The sequence below is a fragment of the Aulonocara stuartgranti genome (assembly GCF_965226115.1).
Source record: "Aulonocara stuartgranti genome assembly, chromosome: 23".
Classification (NCBI taxonomy): Eukaryota; Metazoa; Chordata; class Actinopteri; order Cichliformes; family Cichlidae; genus Aulonocara; species Aulonocara stuartgranti.
The window spans coordinates 3900979-3928730 of NC_138958.1; the positions used below are offsets into that span (position 1 = coordinate 3900979).

General features: G+C 42.6%; 1 protein-coding gene across 7 annotated transcripts in view; it reads right to left on the reverse strand.

The window, feature by feature from the left end:
* The window catches only part of tle2b (TLE family member 2, transcriptional corepressor b), an 83104-nt gene that overhangs the window by 17390 nt on the left and 37962 nt on the right, over window positions 1–27752 (reverse strand). For 4 of the 7 annotated variants that reach the window (XM_082523507.1, XM_082523506.1, XM_082523504.1 and 1 more), the window contains 5 exons: window positions 10384–10446; window positions 7655–7729; window positions 4409–4589; window positions 3071–3087; window positions 808–948 (listed from right to left, as the gene is read on the reverse strand). In XM_082523507.1, the coding sequence (XP_082379633.1) occupies window positions 808–948; window positions 3071–3087; window positions 4409–4589; window positions 7655–7729; window positions 10384–10446 (477 nt within the window). The other 3 variants (XM_082523505.1, XM_082523509.1, XM_082523508.1) reach the window with 3 other exon arrangements.

The window sequence follows — 27752 nt, forward strand, 5'->3', positions numbered from 1 at the left end:
CGCCTCTGGCTGCTTGCTCTTCCCCACTGGACCCATCCAAACCAAACACGACTCTAATTGGCCACGGGCCCCCGACCCCCGGGTGGCCCGTAATGTCATAGGCAATGTCATACAGACACACACAACCACACATCAGACAGACATCTTTGGTTGATATAAAGAACAAAAGTTGTTAGTTTACATGTAACTTTTATGATTCCTCCCGTTGGTTGTTACCTCCGCTGCTGCATTTTATTTTTCTCAGTGGCATCGTTTCAGGCTCAGATTATAAGCACAAAGTCACATAACACACTTCCTGTCACCAAGGTTGAAAATTCCCACTGCAACATGCTTGGATTGGGTCCGAGATTGTGTCCACACCGTGTCCAACTCCAGGCCTCGAGGGCCGGTGTCCCGCAGGTTTAAGATACCACCCTGGGTCAACACGCCTGAATCAAATAATTCGTTCATTACCAGGCATCTGGAGAACTTCAAGACATGTTGAGGAGGTAATTTAAGCATTTAAATCAGCTGTGTTGCTGGACACTGGCTCTTGAGGCCTGGAGTTGGACACCCCTGGTGTAGGACATCTGAATCTGGGTCACTGCAATTTTTTTAAGAACATCAAGACTATATATACATTTTTTTTAAATTTTATGTCGATATGCTTTTTGTGAAGAAATTCTGAAAGAATGGAAAAGAATCCTCCCAAAAAACACTTGGATCCAGTTCTGTATCTGATCTGAGATTCACCACCTACGCAGCCCCCTCAGTCCTTCACTACTGAACCAACCCTTAATAACATTGGTGAAGGTAACAAACACATACGTAGGAATGTGGCGGGAGAGACTCTTTGTCGTCACAGCGCCTTCTCTTGGCCTCAGCTCCTCCCTGCGAGGAGGCGTAACCTCCTGATGGGCCTTGACGCTCTTCATTTGGCTGGCTGTCTGTGGATGACACCGACTTACTCTGGGGGAAAAGAAAAGACAGGAACACAATCAAAAGTATGAACGCGTGAACACGACCTCACAGCAAAAGCACAGGTAACGACCGCCCAGGGCATGACACGCAGATTCACGTCACACTTGCAAATGATCAAACACAGCAAAGTAAACACACACAGAAAAACACAAGCACAGGTTAAGACACGGTCATAGCGGCGCACAGGCCAGCCTATAAAGCTAATTACTGCTCTCCCTCGACACAGCAGTCTTCATGTAAAATATGAGTCTCATTATTGGCCAATAAAGCTGTGCAGGTATATTTACAAGCCTTTCCTGGTGCTCAGCACTCTGAAAATCCGATCAAAGCATTGTGTTGTTTTAGGACTGGGGCAAGGGCCGGAGGTTCGGCGAGGGCCACTTGTCATTCTCTGTCCCCCCGTGGGGAGGACAAGAACAGCGAGGGTTTAACACACGAGTGAGTCACACAGGAAGGAGCCCACGGGAACGGCAGGAAGGAGCACAACACACGAGAGAAGAGGCTGCACAATGGACCTCAGTGCAGCTCCGCAAATTTCCCTCGTGTCATTCTTTTCCGCCTTTTTTCTCCTCTTCTGTTCACTTCCTCTCGCTGTCCCTTTTCCCCCCCCCTCCATTTCAAATTCAAACTTGTTTTTGCCAGCGTGGGGCTCTCTGATAAATGTCAATTGATATGCATCCTCCTCCTCCTCCCTTTCTTCCCCAAATGCGGTAATGCTTGGCTAAGTTCAGCAGAAACCTCCGCTCATGAGAGAAATATTTTCTTGGTGCTTAACAATCGGCATTGTGCTCGCAGTTAAATTATGCTAAGGTTTTCACTGCAGAAAGAGCGAGGGAAAGTAAAGTCAGCAGCGGCCCTAAATCATTTTTATTTCACAATAAAGCTAGAACAAAGACTTGTTGGTATTTTTAACAACACCCCACCGCTGCCAGCACATTCTCCCCTCCACCCAGTTTCAAGTTTCTTCTCTTTAGTTTCTTTTTCAGTTTTCATACAAATAATTTTGCTGCTTCTGATGGAAAAACTCCAACAGGTCAGTGCTGTAGTGAAATGTCACCTTAAAGAAAAGACAGCTACTGTAATGTCATCTGTGTCACTTTGGTTTATTCTTATTGTGCCCAATGAAACTCAGAATAAGTTACTGTACATGTAAAAACTGTCAAACAACCACAAACCCGAACAAACTAACTAACCCAAACTTCTTATATTTTTTGTTTCATGTCGAATAATCTTCTGGCATCTGGTTCATTTTATCTCAAAGTTTTTGAAACATGTTGCGTCCACCATGCATCCACTCATGTTTCCTATGTTCTGCTGTTAATAAAACATCTTTTTCAGATTTGGACATCAACACATTCTGTTTTTATTTCCATTCTGCACAACAGCCCAACTTTTTTTGGAACCGGGCTGGTAAACTGATCATTTTTGCTCTTAGAGCAACATGTGTTCAAACATTACATTACTTCCTGCAGGCTAGAAACTCCATAAGCCTTTGAACTGTTCATCCATTCATGGTGAACAGCATTTAGATTTTCTGGTGCAGCGATTTCACTTCATGGTGACGACGGCACTTTTGCACATTAGGTTTAATATTAACTAAGGATAGTTTCGACTCTGAAGCATCTAATCGCTGTTGGATCTGCTGTTCAGGAATATTTGGCGATTCACGGCCACTATTTAGCGGTTTTACTTGCATTTCTTATTTTGGGGTATTTTGGGCAGCATTTAACATTAACTCAGATATAATCCTTCCTCATGTTCTGTATATGTTGTAGATTACCCGAATATTTGTGGCGCTGATAAAGAAACAGTCCATTAACTCAGTTCGTAGGCTCCTCCAGATAACGGTCGAATGCAGCGAGCTCAGACGTTAGTATAATGTGGAAAACCTTGAGAAGCTCAAGGTTGATGGTGATGAGCTGCTATTGTGCCGGTGTTGAGCAGTGCTACTCCTGGCTGAGCTCCAGCAAAACACTGCCTTTTTTAGAGGCCACTTTGCGGCGCGTCTCCATTTCTCTCAGTTTATCACTGTCACACACGCGCGTGCACACGGTGAAACGTGGGCGTACAAAACACTTACATCAAGGTACACACATGCAACACTACTCACCCTGCTGGGCGCTCCCTCTGGGTTGGGGCAGAGAAAGGGAAGGAAAGAAAACCGAGCAGAGAAAAAGAAGAGAGCGATGAAGAAGGGAAAATGGGGAGAAGAGAGAAAGTTTGACGTCAGTGCCGATAACAACAACAACAGTCCCCAGTCAGCCAAGGTTAGGCTGAACTACGACGACTTCTGTCTAATAAAGATACAAACCCACTATTGTGCCCGACTCCAGCCTCCTCTATCCTCTCTATCTTTCCCTCTCTCTCTTCTCCAAGCAGACAAAGCTCGCTGTCTTCCCCTGCTGCCATCAACGCTCACCATCTTTTCCCTCATTCTTCGTCTCATATGTAAGAACAGAAACACACACAGCTGCAGACATGCATAAGCTCTTACACAGATGCTTAACGTGACAATACGAACACAGTGATCTCTTTATCTTTCCCCTGTTTCTGTTCTCACCGATTCCTTCCATTTTTCTTTCTAGCTCTCAGTTTATTCATGAGAAAGTCTCTCTTGGCTCGCTGCCGGAAAAACTGCACAAAGATAAGATATTCTATCGGGGTGAAAGGAAGTTCATAGGGAGAGAGCGTTTCTCCTGCATTTACAGAAAGGCCATGAATACATCTGGTCATGGTAAGACAGCAATCGAAACAGGAAAGTTCAAACTGAGTCCAAAAGGTGAGTTCCTGGACAAATTACAAAGCAGCTGCCTGTCAGAGATGATGTATAGTGCTGCTTTGCATTTTTGACTACATTTTGTGTGGTTAAAAATGATAAAAAATGATCTTTTTCTTATTCTGCAGCTGTCACGAGTTACTATCCGCCGATTCTAGGATGACAAATGAAGCCAATTAAAGACAAAAATCAGAAATGCAAATGTTGGAAAACAGACACATTTTAGGAAGCAAAAAATCATCTCTGCGCGTTTGACATTCGATAGGTGCACGCGCCGTTTCCCTCAGCCTCACATGTACAGAACTAGCTAACCAAATCTGCTCAAAATGTTCAATACTGTCATTGATTTCATCATCGATCAAGCACTTTGTGTAAACCTGAAACAAAAACAAGTACACTGATTCTCACTGTGGAACAACCGTGGTACACTTCAGGGCTGGAGGGATTTTTAGGGGTAAAAACGTCCACATTAAGAAACAAGATGTTCTGATGAGTGTGAGTGCAAGTAAAGGCAGCCGGTTTCAATAGTAGAAAAGACTAACGCTGCTCAAAGTCACAGTCTTTTATTCTAGCTGCTCACTCAGAATATCCTCATGACAAATACTCTACCAAAACACATAATCCTGATTTTACAGTCAAAACTGAGAACGAAGAGGATAAATGCTTCTTTACCTCTGAGATGTTCAGGGTCCAGGTGGTTGCGCTCATCTTTGGAGGCAAGGTGGGCTGAGACCCCCAAAGCCCCCGTCAGTGCCAGCAGTCCTGAGCCCCCTGCGCCCAGGGACAGCCCTGATGGGTGTGGCGTCAGGGGGATGCCAGGGGCGTGGTGAGACAGGTGCTGGAGCTGCTGCTGCTGTGGCCACAGGGAAAGAAAGTAGCGGGGAGGTAAGGAGTAAGGGGAGGGAGGGTGAGATACAAGGGAGTGTGTGGTTAGAAAAGACAAGGTAAAGAAGAAAAGGGAATGAAAAACGGGAGAAGTGAAGTGAGGGGGAAGGCAGTGTTGTGGTTGGAAAAAGAATTGAGGAAAAACATGAGAAAGGGAGAAGGCGAATTAAATAAAACACACATGGAGAGCCAAACGGTGAAGAAGGATGTTAAGATGAAAGTGGACAGGATGTGAAAGTGATTAGAGGATTAACAGGTGAAAGGATGGAGACCAAGGATGGGAAAGAGGACAAGGAAAGAAAGGCAGAATGAAATTGAATGATCATGATACACCCAGGAAGCAAAGGCAGTTGAGAATGAAACCAAGAAGTGAATAGAAGAGTGAGATATCGAGGCAATGGGATTTATTATAAAGGAGAAGAAAAAGGTAGAAAAGGGGCCATGGGAAAACACAGGGAGGATTAAAGGGAAGGATGAAAATGTTTGAGTCACAGAGCAAATGATGAGGAGAAACCGAAGGAAATAACATAGGAAGCAATGAAAAGTGAAGGAGAATTACATGAACAGGGGAAAGAGTAAATGAGTGCAGGAAGAAAGGGAAGGCAAGTGTGCAGCAGGGAGAATAAAAGGTAAGAGAAAAAAAATGATGGCAGAGAAGAAATGAGGACACGGCCGATGTAAGATGGAGAGAACGATAAAAGATTGTGGGGAAAATCCAGAAAGAAAATGACGAAGGCAAGAAAAAAAGAGAGATGGAGAAAAATGAGGAGAGAGAGAGGAGAGCAAAGGAGCAGCTACAGATAAAGAAAGGCTATTATCCTGAGGGGAGCATTATGATGTGTTTTTGTGTGCTGTTTTGTCAAGCCGGTGTATTAGACACACATACACACACAAAAGCACACACACCTTAGAGACAGCAGTGTTTGTAGTGCTGGGAGGAACAAAGGGCCTTAAGTAGACAGTAATGTGATCAGTGCTCTGACAAGCTGTGGAAAGCCCCATCTACTGCAGCACTCAGGAGCATCACTGTGTCTCTCTGTGCGTACATATATATGTATATACAGACAAGCAGATCATATGCACAATATGAGCATTGGTAAAGTTCTTGAATTGATGATTCAGGCAACTCATTATTTAGTTGTGTCAAATCTTCAGATTAATAAACCATTCCTGTTCAATCTGACCTCTTCTACTCGCTGACCTTCCGCTCACATGATCAACATTTGCCAAATGGTCTCGCTGTGCATGTAGCTCTGCAAGTAAGATGGCAGCAATGAAAGCCTTTATGTTTTGGAAGTATCCACATTATTTTAAGTCTGTGGGTGAAAATGGCAGGAAGATCACAGGGAAATGCAAACTGTGCCCAGGTGTAAAGTGTCTGTCAGCTGCGAAAAGCTCCCCCCTTCAAATTTGAGGAAGCACCTGTGAGCTAAACATAGCTCCACAACAGTGGTGGAGAAGAGGAGGAGAACGATGCTGGCGCCACAGCTCCCACACGTTAACGGCGAGCGTTTAGTTTGGTTTAAGCTGCCGCTGCAATGAAAAATGATGAGGGCATCGCCGGTTAGATGCGACCAATATCATCTCACGGTGAAATGAGGAAACGTACATATATGTGCAATAGGGCTGCCACAAACAATTATTTTGATAGTCGACTAGTCACCAATTATTTTTGGGATTAGTCGACTAATCAGATCATCATCCATTGGACGTAAAACTACAGCTTATTGCACCAGCATGCATCTGCTCTTATATAACTATCATTAGCTTACAGCTTTAAGTGTTTAAGGTATGTGCTAACTAAAAATAAAGACAAGATGATAGTTTTGCATTGTTTGGGTGAAGTTTAATAAACTCCTTGCTATCTAAAATATAACAGGACAAACTATAACTTCAGCCAAACCGATTTACTCAGGAATAAATACACTTCTAAAAAAAGCCAAACAATAACATTTAAGTGACTTATGTATGTTTAACCTGAGTAGCGACAGACGGCGGTGGGTTTGAAAACGATTTGCCCAGAGTCCGGTGTTCTCACGGGCTCTAGTGAGCCTTGCCCCCGGCTAGCTATCGAGCTAGTGGGTAACAGACGTCTCTGAAAACGTCAGAGCGCTTTTCAAAATATGTGGTGTCTTGATAAACTGAGCAGATATTTAAGTTTTACACAGCTACATTCTCGCCTGAAAATATGTTAAACGTTTATTTTGTGACCCAGAAAGAATAATAAGAGTAATATTAAAACTAACCAGCTGCCGCCATTGTTGGAAACTGCGCTGGGCCGCGCTATGAATTCTGGGACACAGCTTCTTCTTCTTCTTTGGGGTTTAATGGCAACTGGCATCCTTGTACATGCAGTGCTGCCATCTTCTGTTTCAGTCCGTTATTACACTCTTAAATCCTACTACTTATTCCTGAGTCTTTTGTGATCTTACAAAGCTTCAAACGGCGTGTCAACTATTAAATCAGTCGTGACTAGTCGACTAATCGTGGCAGCCCTAATGTGCAGTGGGGCACATGCATACTCAGGACAATATAGCCAAATGTGCAAGGGCGTGCTTTTGGTGATGCAAAAATACTCTGATAAGTCTAATAAGTTAGTATTCAAAGTATTGTGAATCAACTTTTTGGGTGACCATCTGATGTTTCTCAAGAGGAAGCAAACAGCAGGATCACTGCAAAAAAAAAGAATGACTGTGTTGCAGTGGAGTCCAACTCCAGACCTCAACCTGATCGAAATGCTGATACGGGACCTTAAGAGAGCTGTGCATAAACAGATGCCCGCAAATCTCAATGAGGTGAAGTGAAGTTGTAAAGAAGGGGGGGGGGGGGGGGGGGGGGGGCAGGCAAAACTTCTCCATAAGGATGTGAGAGAAATGGAAAGTTACTGCTGTTAAAGGTGGTTCTGCAAGCTACTGAATCATTTTCACAGGACTGCTCATCACAGACGTTTGTATTTATAGACATTAAGAATGAATAATAATTTAATTCCCATCATTCTTAGTTCCTCTGTGTTGATGAATCAAGGTGACTCACCCCGATGATGGCGTTGAGTTCAGCCATAGTGACCTGCTTGGCCCTCTCCACAGCTTGGACCACCTGTTGCTGGTGCTACACATACACATAAAGGGAGAAAGTGAAAGAAAGACATATTACAGTGCATAATCATCCACGGTGTGTACTGGGATATATACTGTAAGCATAATGTGATGTAGAGTATATTGCATGTACACTCAGTAATGACACAACGGGGACTTTTACATTAAACAAGCTAGAGAAACGCTGCTGCCTCCATCCAAAGCCGGTACAGGTAGTGCAAATAAGATGGTCTGGATGGGGCAACCATGCATTCACACAACACAAACATTGAGAGAACGTCACAAAAAAACGGAAGCGCACACACTGTAGCCAGACACGTACAGATACGTGCGCATTCACACACACCGAGAGCAAGGCTAACGAAAACCTCAGCTCTGTTTGAACAAAATCCCAATGTAATCAGTCGCACAAACTCAAACATACATGTGTGTGCCGCTGTTGCACACCTACACACAGAATACACACAGTGTCAATATTGATCAAACTGCCAAAGCTGTGACCTTGCTGTCTCCAGGTAGCGCACTCAGTGTACACTCACACTTGGAGACAAAAAAAAGGAGGGTGTCTGCAGGTTTGTATTTACACAATGTACACACCTGCACAAAAAACCCTCCACGCACACACAAATGTACAGTAAAAATCACACTGACGCAGTAGAATTAAACTATAAAAATGGTTTCCTCTCATTTAATCTGTTTTGTTGTCTCGCCCAAAGTCAGAGCAACAATGTAACAATATATCATCAATAATTCTGCTCCTCTAAGCACATACAAATTAAATTACGGCTTTAAGGAGCAATTAATGAAGCAAAACACTCGTGCAGGAATGGTGATAATGTTTCTGAATGATAAGAGGCCCTGAAGCTCTTAAAAAAAGTATGTATTTAACTTAGAGTAGTCAGAGAGCTTACTTCATGATGTGCTGTATAGCTGCGTCTATGCTAAAGACTTCTGCTTTGTCTCCAGTTACACTGAAAGTCGTGAGATTTATTATGTTATCAGCGCCATTCGCTATTGGATAGTTCATTAGTAAATAACCCCAGAAACACATACAATGCATATGACTGTAATACCTTGTTTTCACCATGGGGCATTACATTAAATAATAATAATAATAGTAGCAAATATTAGCTGACTGTAACATGACATGGTGGCCCCTTCAAGTCAGAAATGTAGAAGTATCAATCACATCTGCTACACTAACTGTGAAATTGTTATTGTTATATATTATTGTTGGTTTGATTTATTTATCTTAAAAATTAGCCAGTTGTTGTGTTCGCCTAACAGAGCCAGATCAATAATTTGTTGGAGACCGTTTTTAATAATGCCGCCTCTGTGCACCGCCGCATTGGATTTAAAATCAAACACTCAAGACATGATTGAAGTGCAGGCTTTCAGCTTTAATTCAAGTCGTTAAAAAAGAAAGAAATATTCAACTGTTTAGTATTTACTGATATTTTTATACACAGTTCCACATTTTCAGAAGCAAAAAGTCTAGAACCCATGAACATCAATGCTGTGTTTCCTACCTCAGGATGCTCAACTAGACTTTTACTGCAGCTGCTTTTAGTTGCTTCTTGTTTGTCGGTTCTTTGCCTTAAGATTTGTATTAAATACCTGAAAAGCGTGGTCTATTGGTTTGAGAACAAGTGAATCACTTTTTGCCTTTAAAAAGTACCCATTTTCTTTTCATTGATAAACTCTTGGGTTGTTTTTTCAGTCTGCTTTGGTTCATTTTCCATTCACATCATCAGTAAACACTACTGACATGGTTCTACTGGCAGCCGTAACATTGCCTCCAACTTTTCTCACAGATTTGCTGTTAAAAAAGCTGAGCTGGTCAGTGGAGTCCTTATTTTTAAGAATAAACCAAATTGTAGATTTGGCCACTCGTAAAGTTTTTGCTTTCTCTCGGTTTATTTTGCTTTTTCAGCCCGATGGTGGAATTATTCACTGGCAAAATTACAGTGAAAATAAAGTGAAATACAAATGCAACACTGTCCAGTTGACATTAAGCCTGAAACTGTGGGACTCAGAGGCAACACTAAATGTTTTTATCCAACAAATTATGGATCTAACTGTATATAATACAGAATTCTGTCCAAGTGACAACATTCCACTGAAAGTTAACGTTCCATTATCAATATGCTTACTTTAAAATGTAAAGGATTTGGATGAATTAACATCTGTGTAGCAAATCAGGATTAGTATTTAAATTCTTCAACTGTTAAATGTCCTGTATGCCAGCGGTCCCCAACCCTCGTGAGTCGTTTGGTACCGGGCCGCGAGAGTTGCGGCTCAGGTGTGAAATGTGTGGTTTTCAGGTGTTTTATCGGTTTTCAGCATTATTTTGTTATCGTTTTTATCGTTAACTCGGTTTTCCTGGGTCTTTTCACGTGTGTTATGAATAAATCTTCTTTTTTTCGGTACCGAACTAGTTTTATTTTGTTGTATTTATCTGTGACACCTTAAAGGCCGGTCCGTAAAATATTGTCGGGCATAAACTGGTCCGTGGTGCAAAAAAAGTTGGGGACCGCTGCTGTATCCAGTATATGATTTCTGATATTCTGTGAGGAAGTGTCTGAGGTATGAGTGGTTTTCTCCCCTTTTTTGTGCCAGCATGTTGCTTGTGCATGTGTAAATGTCTCTGGCTGTAGTAACACTTACCTCTTGAGAGAGGAAAGGGATGATCTGAGCACAGATGGCACTGAGACGCTTGACAATCTCCGCCTGTGATGGAAAGAGAGAGAAATGAGAGTGAGAGACAGAAGGAGAGAGTAGTAGGGGATATATAATCATGTTGCATATTGCAGGATCATAAGTACACAATGAGCACAGAGCATATGATACACCTCTACAGCACATTAAGCCTTTGTTGCATTTAAACACCTTCTTAATGAGCAAGAAGTTCTGTCAGTGACATTTCTGTGAGACTGAGAGAAGAAACATGTGGGGGATTGTGTGAGCGAACAGCAGAGGTGGTGGGATGGAGGCAGCATTAGAGCTACGCTCATCATTTGGGTCTTTTAGCACCTTCACACTAGTTTCACTCAGCTTGTCCTCACGATCCAACAATAAACATACGAACATTCACAGAGAGCCGAAAACCTCAGAAAATTCCTCCCGAGCTCTCCACCTGTCTCAGCCGGCTATTTCATGTTATTATGTTTGTCCATTTCCGAAAACTGTGAAAATTCACGAAAATGCTTTTTCTTGGTCCCCTTATCCTCCATCCATCCATTCACACCAGCAGCAATAGTGCCCTTCCTAAGAAAACTGCTGCCCACACACACACACACACACACACACACACACACACTCTACACCAGTGCACACAAACACACAGAAACAAAAGCACACTCCCTCTCAGCCTTGCACACAAACACACACGCACAGTGAACCTCTGCGGTGTGTCTAATTCTATCTGTCTGAGTGCCCTCAGCCTCATTTTGTTCTCTTCTTCACTCAGCCGTTCTCTCTTTTTCTACAACAGCTCTCACACTGAGCCATTATTACCCTATTCATCCTCTTCCTCCCATCCCTCTCCCCCTCTCTCTTCCTCTCTCATCTCCCTCCCCTCAGTTGCTTTCTTTGTCTATTTCCCCATCTTTCTATTTTTCTATATTATTTCCTCTCTTTTATAATCTGTCGGCCCTCTTTTTCCCTCAGCTGCTCTTATTCTTCCTCTATAACATCAGTCGCTCTCATGTTTTCGGTGATTTTTCTCCAACAGTCTTATTTTTCCCCCCTTTTTCCTCCATCTGCCCGTCCTGCTTTCAGTCTCTCTTTCTCTCTGCATCACTTCATCCTCACTAACACATGTTGCTGGCACTTAGAGGCGTTGAAGAGGAATAGATAAAAGACAGCAGACGTGGCAATGGAGGGCAGCGCAGGACTGACGGGGCTGTGTATGCCATCATACAAAGGCTCTCAGAGACACGCACCATTCAACCAGCCTTTCGGTTACTCTCAACGAGGCTTCGTAAACAATTAGCACCAGACACCCGGCTCAGTTCCAAGGACAGACACAGCTTCATGCGTGTGTAAACCTATGCATTCATGTGTAGATGACTGTGCCTCAGCTCCTTTGGTGTATTTCTATAAAGCATGCGTGTCTGTATGTATGTGAGGACCACAAAGAGTTAGAAAGAAGAACTTGGCAAACCTGAATATATTTTTTATAACTGGAAGTAGATTATCCGCCTGCTGCCAATGTGAAACTTTTACTACATTAAACTCAAGGGAGTCGTTCTTCTGTATTCAAGTGGTATCTGTTCTTCTGAAACCTTGGTCAGTCTGCTTGACTATACTTTAGCCTGTTGCTCGTTCAATCTGTCCAACTAGATCGCAGATGGAAATAAATCAAAGCACTCGTAATAGAAGCAGGGAAATAGAGGCAGGGATATATTGAAACATGAGCATTTGTACAGTTCTGCCAATCTTTACTTCTTTAACACAGCCTGAACTCTCTTAGTCAAGCTTTCTTGTAATTTCTTTAGGTAGTCGTCAGCAATAGCTTCTTAAAGGTCATTCAAAGCTCTTCCTTGGATGTTGGCTGCTTTTTATTCCATTTGCTGTAAAGATGATCCCACACTGCTTCGGGTCTGCGCTCGAGGAAGGCCAGCCTATAACCGTTTGTGTTCCACTGTGTTTTTTTCTATCCAAGTATGCTTTTACAGCATTTGCATTGTCTGTGGGACTATTGTTGTACTTCTTTCCTGATAATGTTAAAAAAAGAAATTTCAAATTGCTGAGATGTGCCATGTTTTCAGCTAATAGCTCTTTGGGAATCACCTTGTTGGTGTAAAAATATCATTTATGCCAGTCAAACATGGCATTTAGATTCAACTAAAGAAATGTGAAAAAATGATGTGTTGTGCTAGTAACAAAGAGACTAGAGACAGAATTTAAAGTGGTTCATCCCTGGAGTTAGGTGACTTTTTTACGCTTGAATAATTCACGGGTCAGTGTTAAGAAAACATTTCCTTGAACATAGTCCGGTACAAGGACTCTTCCTCAATTTCGGGAGTGAAAATGAGAGAAAAAAAGCAGCAAATGTCAAAAGAAAAATCTTGAAAGACTTTCAGATGGCCTGAAGAACTATTCCTCAAGGCCTCAGTAAAACATTAGAAGAAAGTCTGGCTGCTTGGAAGCAAAATGTAAAGCAATAATGGGTGGCTCAAGACTGTTGCACAGTACCGTATATCTGTTGTTGCTCTGAGTTGACACGAACAGCTTTAGAAATAGGAAACAAGTTCTTATGAATTAAAAAAGATCACACTCTGGGAACAGTTTGATCCACAAATTGCTCTAAGTGGACACATGTTTGAGGATTAACTGTCATTTTGTAATTTGTGAGATGGTTCACAACCACTTCTCACTGAGTTTTTGCTAATTATGCAGGGTATAGTTCAGTACACTTCAGTGTTCAATGTTCTCCTCCATTAATTATCTTTGCAACTATGCCAGATTGCCGCTTATCATGCAACAGGTTGTGCTCAGCCATCAGATCAATTCAGATGACCTGGTTCAGTTTGGCCAGTAGGAAACCGATCTGACAGTACTGATGTTTAACCATATGTCCGATAACCAAATACAATCTGAAGGGACTGACCTGAACATGGTTGGTCTATGAAGCCACTCTTATTTACTGTCCCCATAACTTTGATCTTACGACATACAAACAAACTTTACTGGAAAGATAAAAAACAAAAGTTAAAGAGAAGATCATAAACAAACAAACTCCACGTTATGCCTGAGAGACAGTAGGTATTATAAGCACAAGATACCAATAACTGATGGGTTTTACAACTGGACGAAAGCGAGCTTGCTGAAGCAGCCTGAGCCGGGCCGGGTCTCAGAAACAACATAGCACACTGTCGTTCCACTGTCCAACCGAAGCACAGCCACCGGGGAGGACTGGCAAAGACTGGCTGGATGGAGGGATGAATGGATGGATAGATACAAAGGAAAGCAAGGGACTGGTCAATAAACACCTGAGGGCAGATACCCTGCCAGCTGGCATGGAGTCAGACAGCGAGACAGAGAAAAAAGCTTCAGATGAAACAGAGAGAAAATATAGGTGAGGGAATAGCTTTTCAATCACAAGGGCAAAAATCTACCAAAACAGTCTCCAGAATAAACAGACTGACAGAGGAAGGGAAATTGAAAGAAATGAAGACAAGGAAGAAGAAGGAATGCTGGGACAAAGACAGTCTGTTCCTGAGGACTGTTCGAGCCACAGGCATAAAAACACACATGCTCCATGTATGACGGTGTCTTCATGTAACAGACAAGCTCACTCAGTAGAAGCACACCTAGGCTTTTCATCGCTGACAGGATGCAATCCTCTCAAATCTAAAACAACTATGCAATTACCAGGCTTATGCAGGTATATTCCGCATCGATTATATACCACATATTGTAAAATACATAAATATCTACGTGAAACCACTAAAAAAAAATGTCAGTACCCTAGACACAGCACACTGTACTAAGTCACATCAAAGACTGTCAGAAACATGACATCCAGCATGATGATATCTCTGCAATTCAGCAGAAGTGAAGAGTTTAGTCTATAAAAAGACAGATGTGTTGAGCTGATGTTTCTCTTTAAAGTGGTCAGCAGCACATGATTTGACATCATGATTAAAAATCTGAATGCAAGTCAGACATACATGCCAATAAACTGTCCTTGACCCAACATTTTGGACCCACATTCAGCTGTCAGTCAGGAGGAACTCCAAAGACAGGCAGGAGGGACAGTTTCCACACCAGCATTCGGCTCAGTGGACCATAATGCAGAGGCAAGAGTGACGCTTTGAGTTAGAGGTGTAATTCTTAGAGTTTGACTGTAAAAAAAAAAAAAACCCATTCTCCCGCACTTACTTTGCAATTGCTATCTGCTGCTCTCCGTCCACCCACATATTTAACCCACACGATAAACGCAACATGTTCCTGTCTGTTCTATGAAGGCTGTCAAAATGCATTCTGGAAAATGCTGAAAATGACTAACTGAAGTAGAAATAGTCCAGACAGGTGGGAAGATGAGGCTGTGTGTACTCTAAAAAGAAAATTATAACACTCACAAGATAAGCAACTGCAGAATGATGGCGTATCTGCCTATGCAATTTTCTTAAAAAAAAAAAAAGTGCAAGAGTTTGGCTTTGCTCTGACAAAGCCAAAGTTTGTTTCGTAGGGAGGTTGTGTTACGCGTTACGTGTTACAATCTGCACGCAGCTGTTTGCTTAGAATGGCAAAGCATCTTGTGTTTTTTTCATCCTGTGTAGCTTCAACATATCGCCAGACAAAGCGACGAAGACTAAATGCAGAGAAACTCAAATGAAGGGCTAAACTGAAAGTCCCATTTCTCCGAGCACACACATTTTCACTTTTGACATTAAAGTAAACTTGAGCTGGAACAATGGGGAAGCCACTTCCCTGTGAAAGATCAGCATTCAATTTGGTCTCTCAGCATGACAGCGAGCAACACTGACCGCCTTCGTCTTGCCAATAAAGCTTGGTGAATTTGAATGTGATGAGCATGGGTTGAGATTGGCACGGGAAGAGGAAGATGGTGCCCAGTGTGCTCTGGCACTGCCAGCTGTGCCAGCCTCTGAGTCCCACTATGGCTGAGCAAGCCAGCTTTGTGTGTCTGTGTGTGTGCATAAGTGTGTGAGTGATACCCCTCTACTCGCTCTAATTGCTCCTAACAAAAATCTCTGCCACCTCTCTTAGCTCCTATTCCGTTTCTGTTCTTTGCTCCCCCTCTTGCTTGTTGCTGGAATAGTTACTGGTTGGAAAAAGGAAGAGTGGAGCACCGAAGGCAACGGGCAACTTTAAATTGAATGCATTCCACAGTGAGCGTGGCAGATGATGCTACTGAAAACAGAATATCCAGTCATTTTCACATCGATATAAAAGGTTTTACAAAACTGTTCTGTGGTGACAGAAGGAGTAATGAGCTTCTGACCTTCGTAATTTATACAAGTGGTGGCTCATAGTATTTGTAAATCACAATGAAAGCTCATCTTACTGCGTTCATGGCACTAAAGTTGTTCTAAAAGCATCGTATACATTTGTGCAAGTTTTTGCAAACGTATGCGTTTTGCGAGTGGACTCATAATCATTCAAATACACTCTCTACTTCCAACACAAGATAACAGAAACCAGTAATTGATAAAGTAAAAGATCCAGTTTATTTAAAAAAAAGAGAAAATCCTCAAAATTTATAATATTATGTAATACTAAACACATTTTAATCATCATCGTTTGGCATCAGAGTATCGGACTCCGGTACTCGTCCGATACTCCGGTACTCTTCGGCCATTGCCCGCTTGATGAAGTCGATCAGTTCACGTATCTGGGCAGTGTGATAACACCGGACGGTGGCTCGGAGAAGGACATTGCCTGTCGGCTCGGAAAGGCAGCATCGGCCATGCGCAACTTGAAACCGGTTTGGAGATCGACCACCATCTCGATATCATCTAAAGTCCATTTGTTCAATACGATAGTTGTACCGATGGCTATCTATGCGAGTGAAACGTTGTCGACGGCAACAATTATCCGACGACTGAATGTTTTCCAACAGCACAGCCTCCGACGGATTCTCAAGATTTCGTATCGAGTTACCAACGAGCACACTGCCTCACGACCGCTAGCGGACATGGTATTGGAGCGACGATTCCATTTCGCCGGTCACGTTCTTCGCCAACATCGGAAACGATTACCGGAGATAGCCATGTTGTGGAGACCCGCCAAGGGGTCACGGAGCCACGGACGACCAAAACAGACATGGAGATGGTCATTCATTGAGGACCTGAAAGCGGTCGATCTTTCATGGGACGAGGCTGAAGATGTGGCTGCAAACCGAGCTCGTTGGCGATCCCTTGCCGCCCAATCCGCCATCCAGCGCAGGAGGAACTAAGTCTAAGTTGGTATCATTACGAGCAGCAGTGTGGTGACTTTTGAGGGTTATGGTAAATATTTGTAGCCAATGACGTACTAATCACCCACTGATTGGGGTGGCAGACACATCGCTGTTCGGTGAGAACAACCATTCCCACTTCCTCCCTTTCAGTACCCCCCCACCTCCTCCCCATATTTCCTCTTTTTCTCCAAGCAATCAGCCTTCTTCTTTATCTATTCTGCTGGCTCATTTTTCCCCACTTCCACGGTGTCTCTCTTGCTCTCTCCCTCTGTTTTCCCTCGGTGCACTTGGCTCTGCTCTTTTGCTCTCTCTCTGCCCTTCTTCTTATTCTCTCTCATTTCTCTCCCCTTCTTGCTCCATCTCTCTGCCCTGTTTCTCTCTCCCAGAGTCTCCCTCTACCCTCCTATTTTCTCTCTCCTCTCTCTCTCCTCTGGGCAGCGTGCCAGCTCCTCTTCCCTGGCACCCAGCCAGCTCCTTTCCTCCACTTCGCCTCCTCCACCCTTCACTCCCTTCCTCTATCCCCCTTGCCTCTGATTGATGGCCCCACTATTCTGGAAGGAGAGGAAGGGAAACAGAGAAAGAAAGAGGGAGGGGGGCACCAAAACACACAGACACATACACCAAAACGACACACATACGAGCATGCACGCACCCTCGGAATTGTGCATATCGCAACTGAGCCCACAAGTACGCACACAAAAGCCACCGCGAGCATTTGTGCACGCACATACACACGGACCGAGCAACAAGAGCACACAGAAAACCAATCTAAACAGAACATAGGAGCACGCATACACAGAGCTGTGTGCAGAGCAAGCAGCCTCACAGCATGGGACCGACACCCGCACACTTGCTCCAGCACATACACACAGGCACAGATTCAACCTTCAGTGCAGAACCAATGCGAGATAGGCAGCGGAGCGGGCAGCAGAATCATTTAGAATAAAAAATACAGACAGACAGCTCACTTCGACTTTCTCATGAACACACGTATCCAATCATACATGGAGGTGCCACACAGTACGAAACATGTACTTGCAAAAACTTCACACAAAAGGCACATAGATAATTTCGAGACGCACAGATGCACGGTCCTTACACCCTCTATGCTTCTGAAATACACAAACACACAAACACACACACACACACACAAGCCTGTGACAATGAGATTCAAAATCTCTGCCTTGCAATTGTGGTTGAAATTTGATAGTTTTCTAGATCTTGCGCTCTCTGACTCTATTATACACTAAGCTATTAGTCATATTCACACTGTGCCAGCTCACCAGCTTGCATTGACAGACTGCATACGGCTTCAAACCCATGTCATCCACAATGCAATCAGACACAAAGTAGCCAGAGTAGCAAAGCTGGCTGCAGAGTATGCACGCATGAAAAGGCATTCAAAGACGTGCGCATCACACACACCGACACCTACATATACGCTAATGAATGTTGCTTTTATGTATCTCATTGTTGCCGGGTCTGTGAGATGCTGAAACATACGCTCTATGGTGTGGGACACAGTTTCTTAGATTTAGCCTTTTTATTTTTTCAGCATCTGCTTAACAGTCACTCTATACACGCACCAGCCACTTTATTAGGTATGCCTGTTCAGGTGCTTGTTAGCGCAACTCTTCAATCAGCCAAACTCATGGCAGCAACTCAGTGCATTTAGGATGGGGGAGAAAAGGTGACTTTTAAACATTGCATGGTTGTCGTTGACAGACAGACGTGTGTGAATATTTCAGAAACTGCTGATCTACTGTGATTTTTCTCCACAACTACGTCTAGGGTTTATGAAGAATGGCCAAAACTGAGAAACTACTCAATGAGAAGCAGTTCTTAACTGCCTTGTTGATGTCAGAGGTCAGAGAAGGCAACAGTAACTGAAAACACCACTTGTTACAACCAGCAGAAGAGCATCTCTGAACCGCCAACATGTCAAACCTTGAAGCAGATGGGCTACAGCAGCAGAAGACCACAGCAGGTATCACTTCAGACACCAAAGAGCAGGAACCTGAGGCTACGATTCACACAGGCTCACCAAAATTGGACAACAGAAAATCAGAACAGTCTTGCCAAGACTTATGAGCTTGCCTATAGCGGTATTAGTCAGTATAACAACAATCACTTCACAGACAAACTTTGAATTCGTTTTGCTTGACTTTTCTACTTTACTTAAACTTTAGAGTCTAGCCGTGGTGCTGAAGGAAATCGAATTCAGTACAAAGACACAGCCATGCTTTACGCTAAATGTTTATATCAACATGCTAACGTGTTGATGTTTAGCAGTTTAACTTGACAGTACTTAAATTCTTCATCCTTTTATCAATTTGTCTAGTTGCACTTCTGAAGCAAATTTCTTTGCAATTCATTTAAAATCGGTTGAATCATTACCTCCAAAATAACAAATGTCAATCAAAGTTTATTTCTATAGCACATTTAAAAAGGACCTGTGTTCATCAAAGTGCTTCACACAAGTGCCGGAACGCAGGTTACAACAAAAGATAACAAAAACAGTTATAGTTACAGTAACAGTTACAGTTATGTAGCACAAATGCAGACCGGGTGGAAGTCCGAACTAGATTAAACAAGTGAGTTTTTAAGCACAATTTAAATGATTGTATGGATTCGGATGTGTGAACATCAATAGTTCGGTTTGGGTGCGGCAATTGCAAAAGCTCAGTTCCCTCTAGTCTTTCGTCTGGGCCTTGGTTGCACTAAGAGCAGTTGGTTAGAGGATCTGTGCTCTCTTGGGGCGATACAAGTCGATGAGGTCAGTAAGGTAACTAGGCGCCAAGTTATTTAAAATTGTAAAAGTATACAAAAGGATTTTAAAATGTGAACTTCATGATGAGTGAAAGATAGTGGAACACAGAAATATCATACTTTTATTATTACTTTGGTATTTAAAATCAACGTCTCACTCATTGTGCTACAAGAATGTCTTTAAACAAAACAACGTGAAGCAAGAAACATGAAGCAAACACCAGAATATGTTATCTATAGTGAAAACTACAACTGTGTCTTCCGAATTTAGCCAGCTTATTTATTCCAGTTCAAGCACAGGTCGCTGGCACAACATACAGCCCTTTCAAATATATATGCACATGTCAAAACACACACAGACACACACACAGAATTATAGGCAATATAGTCTGTGAAGCAACCAGAGATCCTCTGCCAATGTGACAAAGCTATTACGCTAAAAGGCTAGCTCCCTGGGAATTTAATCACATGCTTTTATCTTTCAACTCATCTTTCTTTTTCTTTTTCACTGTGTTTCTTTTTCTCTCAACTTCTACTCTATCATTCCTAAAGGGCTATATCAAACTAGCCAGCTCTCGCTGTCTATGCTTCATTATTCACAAATGAGCTCTGCAACACATGTATACAAAAGCAAACACACACACGGTTTGAAGAGAGAGAGAGAGAGATAAGGAAAGAGAGTGTGAGACATCAAAGCTTTGCACATGCGCGCACACACACACAGGGCACAGATGCTAACATGTTAAAAGAGGAGACTGCTTATACCACCACTATCAAAGAGAGTCCAAACACAGACGCGCGCACGCACACAGACACACAAACACACAAACAAAGTCATTTGACCTCTCCAAAGCTTGTATCAGCTGACCCACATATCCAGCCTCATCTTAATCCAGCCCTTCAAATAAAACCACTTTAAATAAAAATCTAACCGCAACCATGGGATTATGCACTGACTGGGTGGTGAAAATGAAAGAAAAAAAATCTGAGGCACAGGAGATTGAAAGAGTGAGACAGAAGAAGGGGAAAAAAGGAGGAAAAGAGAGGGAAGCCCAATCCTATTATGAACCAAAGCGCTGAGATGATATGAAGGCATCTCCTGCTCACACTCTCCCCCCTTTTTTTCTCCTTCTCGTTCACTCTTCCCTCTCCCCATTGAGATGAGGATTCAGGTCACAACTTCAGCCAAATATACCACACACACACACACACACACACACACGCATGTGTACAAACACATGCATAAAAAGGCCAGACAGCCCGGGCTAATTAGGCTGGAGGATGAGCGCATGCACACAATTTTTTACACGACGCAAGCAGATAAATATTCTCCCGTGTGATCTCTCTCTCCTGCTTGTACTCTCTCTTAATCTTCCTTAGTCCCCATTTCTGTTTTATTCATCTTCTCTGTTTATTTCTCTGCTCAGCCTCTTTCCTGTCTTTTTCTCAGGTTTTCCCACCACTACTCGGCTCGTTTTTTTATTCTTTCACTGCTGAGAAATATAAAATTGTTTACTTTATAACATAACCCGCCACATAAATGGGAGTACAAAAATGACTGGGAAACTCGCTGTTTTCTCTCACACAAAAGCGCGCCTACACACACACACGCTCGCACACACACACTCCCACACCCTCGGCCTCATATGTGTGGTGGTGAAATGAAAGGAGGGAACAGGAAGGAAGGACAGCCAGCTGCTTCATCTGTCCTCAGGAGTCCACAGGGGAAACAGTCTGGCTGCTGAGCATCCTGACTATCAAACACAGCCTCCTATAATATCCTGCCTGCTCTGTGCACCACACAATCTCTTTAACTAGAATCCTGAAACACTATGTAAAGGCTATATATATGTATGCATCGCTGATTCTTATAATATGCCATATATAGTGCGGGAATCTGGCATTCTTACCGACGCTGCTCTTTATTGAGGGGAAATGTGTGCTGAAATAACGTAGCGTCCCCTTCGTGCCGAGTATTTATTTCACTGAGTCTCATCCTGAAGTTCAGGAACCAAACTTCGGAAAGATGACTGGAAAGACGCTGGCCGTCGGTCTACTGTGTAATTTTTATATTTTAATAAGTATTTGAGGTTTTAGGTTTGGTTTCCCCAATTCCCAGCTACTAATTTTAAAGCTTTTATCTCACGCTGTTATTATCCTAAATGGCTTAAAATTAGTAACCAGCCAGGGGTTCACTCCAGCTCAAGGACACACTGACACCTTTCACTAATGGGATGCTCTCGCTCACCACTTGGCCACCTTTTCTGCCTCTTAGCCTGTAAAATTATTACAGAGGATATTTCAAAACATATCTGACAGTGGAGGAATTTAATGGCAGGGCCACTTATATGACAGGTATATAATGCAGATTTATTTTTACTTGCTTGTAACATGGTTGTAACATACATGTAGTCACGCAGAAAAGAGGAAGCACCTGTTTTATCCTATAGGATAAAACAGGTGCTTATTTGTTGCTAATAAACACTACTTAGTTAAACTGACCTCAATATTTAATGAGTTTGGTGCAGACGTCTTTTAAAACTGCTGTTAAAGGCTTGCAAACATCACACTGTAGGGTTACACTGCGTGTGAGTGTAACCAGAAAGCAAAATACAGGTATTTGTAAGAAAAAGACGAGTTGGTAAATGCATGTGTTCTGCCATGAAAGCAATGTATTGTATGCACCATTATAAAAATTCAGCTGTGACCCGGCTTTTAACTTCACACTTTCCTCCAATTTCCTGCTGTTTAATCCCTAATTAACTGCCCTTGCTGCCCAGTAGCCTTGTGTCGTAGCATCGCGTTCTATCAGGCTGTTTAAATGCAAACAAATAAGCAGTTTCAACCCCAGCTTCCCAGTGTGAATAATTTTTCAAACGTCAAACTGGTTAAAATTGTTGTCACGGCTCAGTGTTGATCCTTATGTAAAAATCACGGATTTCAATCAGCCGACCACGCAAGCTTGACTCATAAAGGCTGCTATTTGCTTCCTTAGGATATTGATTTCTAAATAAATCAGGCAGACATTTATACACACCTAAAAGCAGCGATCATTGTACATGCATAATCATAATGAATTAACGAGATCAAGTCTCCCAAATTGGAGTCAAAGGCAGGATTTTCCTGTTTCCAGTGATAAGATTGTGGAGTGACTGTTAGGGAGGAGAGCGGCTACATGATGCAACATAAGCTTAGGCCATGTGCGTTTCATCCACTCCTGCTTCCTTTCCAGGTATAATTTAGACACTAATGTGTGGAGTTTATTTTTGTTAGGAAGGAGGTGAAGATATAGAGGCAGTCTAAGGCTGACTCCTGGAAGTCATCTGAGCTTCTTTTTTTTTTTTGCGAGGCACTGTCAGATCCCGATCCAGTCATACAGAAACACTTACCCAGGCAGTTACTGAAATGCTGCCACAGCCCCTGCAGACCCCCTGGGTTTTCAAGGGGACAGAACCCCAGCAAAGAAGCAATAGAGCCTACTGCTGAAATCGCATATTACCACTGAAACTGTGAGGATGCACCGTTCAACGCTGTACTACAAAATAGAGGAAAGATACATGAATATGTTGTCATTTTCAACCCCCAAAATAGTCTCAGTTAGCCAGCTTATAGTGCAGAAGATGCAGTCTGTTTAGGAGGCGGGGCGTTTCTCTGCACCTAGCACCATCGACCACCTATGTAGGTATCACAGGTTTACTGGCATTTCAGTGATACACTCCTGTATACACCTCAGCATACCAGCACGCAAAGATTGATGTGCTTTATGTTCGAGTTGCACAGCTAATCTTTGTGCCACTTTACATTACAGCTTCTTCAACAATTAATGATCCGTCAAATAGACGGTTTCACTCACTGGTTGATTAGAATTCTGGTCTTTGCAGACATTTTGACTCAGCATAGCGGGGAAAGGACTGGTGAAATTAATGATGGCTGAGTTCCAGTAGGAGTTCCAGTAAGTCATTATAGTGACAATCACAGGAACTTCTCCAAGTGAACTGTTAAGACAAACATCTGCCGTGACTGGTTATGAGTAAGGGGAGAGAGGCAGGACAAAGACACACAAGACATTTTTACAGCTAATCTCAAAAGTAGAGAGGGCGTCTGTCTCCCGTTACTTACATCCCATCCTGTAAATCATATAAGATGGGATGCAAGTATCATCTTGTGTTCAAGTCAGTCATTTTTGATGAACAATGAATTGAAGGAACAATAGTATATTGCTTGTGAAATGGTGGCGTGTCACGTTACTGCCAGTATTGCTCTTTTTCGCTCCGGTTCAGTTCAAATACACGACATCCGTTCAAAATGACACTTTTATCGACTGAGACTGTGTCTGTCCAGGTTGTTCTTGTGACTATTTTAGTAAATATTTGTATTCACGTCATCATAATCAAACCGTGAACTTCTAACCTGTGAAGCTTTTTGTCTGCTAAGTACCAATAATGCGTGTAATGCTCACCGTAGTTATGAATCTTAAGCTGCTGGTTAGTTCTGCTGCGATTGTCTTTTTGCTACAGCAAACAAGTATTGGCTCTATCTTATTAACCTCCTGCCTTTCACATTTTCACAGTCTCCCAGACTGCACTGTGCTCTTGTGGGAAACGAGTCTAACACAGCTTCCATCCCACCAACTTATCAATCTGCTTCCAGAATTAAGCATCAATACAAAACAGGTTTCAGTCTGTTCAAAACACATCTCAAGACATACAGCACACTATTGCATCTGTAAGCTTCCCTCTGCCAACAACTCTGAGCTCACAGTTTATGGATGAATTACAAAACATACTGAATATACATGTTGTGCACAGCAGGGGATACAGGCAATAACTACTCAAGCCCCAAAAGTGCTATATCAATGAATACAGAATAACCACGGAGAGCAGCGTAAAGTTCTCACAGCCTCCCTCGCTCCTCCTGGGGATACAGCTAGTATATATATATATGATATGATAATGGAAGTGAGATAATGTGATGGTGTGCGTGTGTGCATGCATGTCAGTGTATCCATACAGCCTAAGAGGAGGGAGATGCTACCATCGGAGCAGAAAGAAAGAACGAGGAAGAGAGTGAAAGAAAGAAGCGCAGAGATAAAAAAAAAAAGCAGTGTGAAATTTAAAGAAATGTGAAAATTAAATTGTAAAAGAACAGAAAAGAGAGAGATGAGGGGAGAAAAAAATCAAAAGAGGGTAGAAGGAAGGGTAGAAAGGCAAGAGATGACTGTTACAGCTCAATTAATGCCAGGACATGAGATGGCCCTGCCACAGATAATGACAGAGCGTGCGCTGGAGAAAGAGAAAGAGAGAGGCAATAGCAGTGATCTCGACAGGATGTTAGGAGGAAGCTGGAGGGTGGGTGGGGGTGTGTGGAGAGGAAATAAGAGCAGATACTGTTAAATCTATTCATGATTCATTATTTCATGCTGCAGCTCAAAGCTCCCCTCCCTCTCTTGATGTCTCTGTTTCTCTCTATGTCTCCCTATTTCTGCTCTCCCCCTTTTTTTCTTTCCCATTCCCCCCATTGCTCTCATTTTCATCTCCATCGCTCCCCCTCCCCTCATCTATTCTATGAGGTCTTTATCTGTCTTTTCTGAGGCTCCATCCTTCCTGTTTACCCTCTCCTCTTTCATCCGTTCAATTAATCTCTCTCTCCTATTCTCCTTCTCATCACTGCTCTCACACTTTTTCCAACATCGGCTCTCCCTGCCATTTTTTTAAAGTTTCCCTATCTCCCATACTCTGACAGTCTTTTTCTACGTGCACTTGTACTTTTATGTCTTCAGTCCCCAATTTTATAAATGATCTTACTTTTTCAAACTCTTCCACTCACTTTTATAGCCCTTCTCCCTTTGTAACATCCTCCACAACCTCTCGTTCTGTGCAATGACTGTGTCCACTTTCTTTTCTCTCAAAAATTCTTACATCTTCTCTCTTTTTGATGCCATTTTTACAGTACTTCCCTAATTTTCCGTGCTAGACCACTTTCCCTTCCACCACCTTCTTTTTATTCTATTTCTGTCAAATTGGGCTTCTCTGTTTCCTTTTCTACTCGTGATACCGTGCGTACTCTTTTGCTATCTGCTTCACATTTCCTCTCACGCCGATTCTCCTACATCTTATCCCATCCCTTTTAACCGCCCTCCTTCTTTCTGCACATATGCACTTCTCCTTCCCGCTGCTCAATCATAAATTGTTTCCACCTTTCCTCGCTCTCATATTCTGGCTGCTAGCTCTTCTCGCAGCCTCGTTCGCTGGTTCCTGACACCAGACCGTTTCTTCTTCATTACTTTCTCTCTTTTTCACTCTCATATGCCCCACTCCGGCTCTTTGGTCTCCTCCTGTCATTCTATCTTTTCTTCCCATCTCTCCTTCCACTCCTCCTATTTTCCTCACTCACTTCTCCTTTGGTCTCTCTTTGTCATCCTCCCCACCTATCATCCTCCTCCTCGCCCTCCTCCTCTCTCTTCATCTCTCAGAGGTGCAGCCAGCACCGAGTCCATTTCTTCTTTTTTGGCGACAAAAGCTGACAGTCCAGTTCTGCCTGGCTTTTGCTGCCAGCCACATTTCTCTCTCCCCACTCGCTCTGCCTCTCTTTATCTATTCTCCCTTCCTGCTGAGTAATAGTTTCCCTTTTTGTGATTAACATAAAACTTTCACTGCGTTTCGTTTGGTTTACCCAAAATACATTTAAAAGGGGGGTAGCATTAAATGTCAAGGAAAGCAAAGATAATTGCATTTCAGTGGTTGGCTTTATTTGTTTCAAGTATTATTATTTAAATATTTAATTCACCAGTTGGACTAATAAAAGCTGACATATCATTATATCATTCTCTATCCTACTGTAGTTCGAATTGTTCCTCTATGAAATAAATGGTTGCTAACACAAAACCTTCACAGTACTGCGATCTCTTTCAACTCTAGCCCCCCTTCTTGTTTTTTTTTTTTTCATCTCTTGCCTTCTTCCACTCTTTCTGATCGTTGCTCCTCAGTAGTTGTGCCATGTAGTAGTGTCCACTGTAAGGCTGAGGAAGGGTAGAAAGAAATATGCTAAATTTTGGAAGACTATGCATGTTAGAGCGTACTTGGGAAAGAGACTTAACCTCAAATTGCCCCCAGTGCATCCATTAAACTCTGAGTGTTTGCGTGATAGTGTTAGTTTTATATTTGAAAGCAGAAATTGTGCACTGGAAAAACAGATAATGTATGATAGCAGACCAGAATAATGATTTTTAATGAAGATGTGGAGGCTGGATTTGAATTAGCATGAAGGTGCCACACAAGCATGTTACATAATGTCTTAAATATCACTAATCTAAGTACGTATCTGATATGCAGACTGTAGGCCTAAAAAAATCTACAAGAAAACAGGAACCAAGCTGATGAACTTTCAGCGAGGTGACGATAGCTTCATTTCTATGTCACAGTTTTAAAAAATGGGCAGTCTCACCTACCTCAAACACTGAATAGGCTGCTGAAGTATAACTGTAGTTTTCAAAAACACTACAACATAAGAGGCAATCCACAACACATCCTTACTTCACCAAAGGAAAGAGACGTATTGTGCTGCACTCTGTTCGCTCACAACGTGATTTAAGAGGAAGTTCTAGTGCAACAACAGAATGCGATGCAGTGTTTTTGATGGATGCTTTACACAAAGATCTCGACTCAAATTAAGACAGCTGATTCAGATCAATCGATACATATGCCCCGTTTGCCCCTAAACATGTGTTTTCTCTTAGCTAACGACACCCAGCAGAGGATTTGGAGCACATATGTACACAGTACTCGACATGTGGAGCCATTGTTGGATGTCTTTGCGCTATAATTGCCTTGATGGCTAAATGACACGATGATTACGAGGTTGAAGTGCAGAGGCTTTCATTTAAAGGCGTTTTGGAGATTATTTCAAACAATGAGCTTCCTTCTGAAAGGCTATAACAGGCAGGTTGAGAGCCCATTGTGAAACGTGAAAATAATAAACCCCTCTTGTCTTTTCTTCCATGACAGTGTCTAAGTCAGAGAGCGAGGGAGAGAGTTAGCATGACGCAGATAGATTGATAGATATACAGAGAGGGAGGTGGGGGGAAAATGCAGGCTTCTTAAAGGAAATGTCTTTAAGGTGGATAATCACGGATAATAATTCTATCAACACGGAGAAAAAAACAGCTTTCAGGTCTCAACGTCTGTCCGTCTGCCAAGACATTTATCTCACTGTCTGCACGTCTTTCTACGTGCGGTTTGACTGTTGTTCTCTCCTGTAACGTGACACAGACAGCAAATTAGCAGCAAGTGTGGGAATTCAAGCAGTCACTGGCTCCTGAGAGCACACACTGCTCATTAGA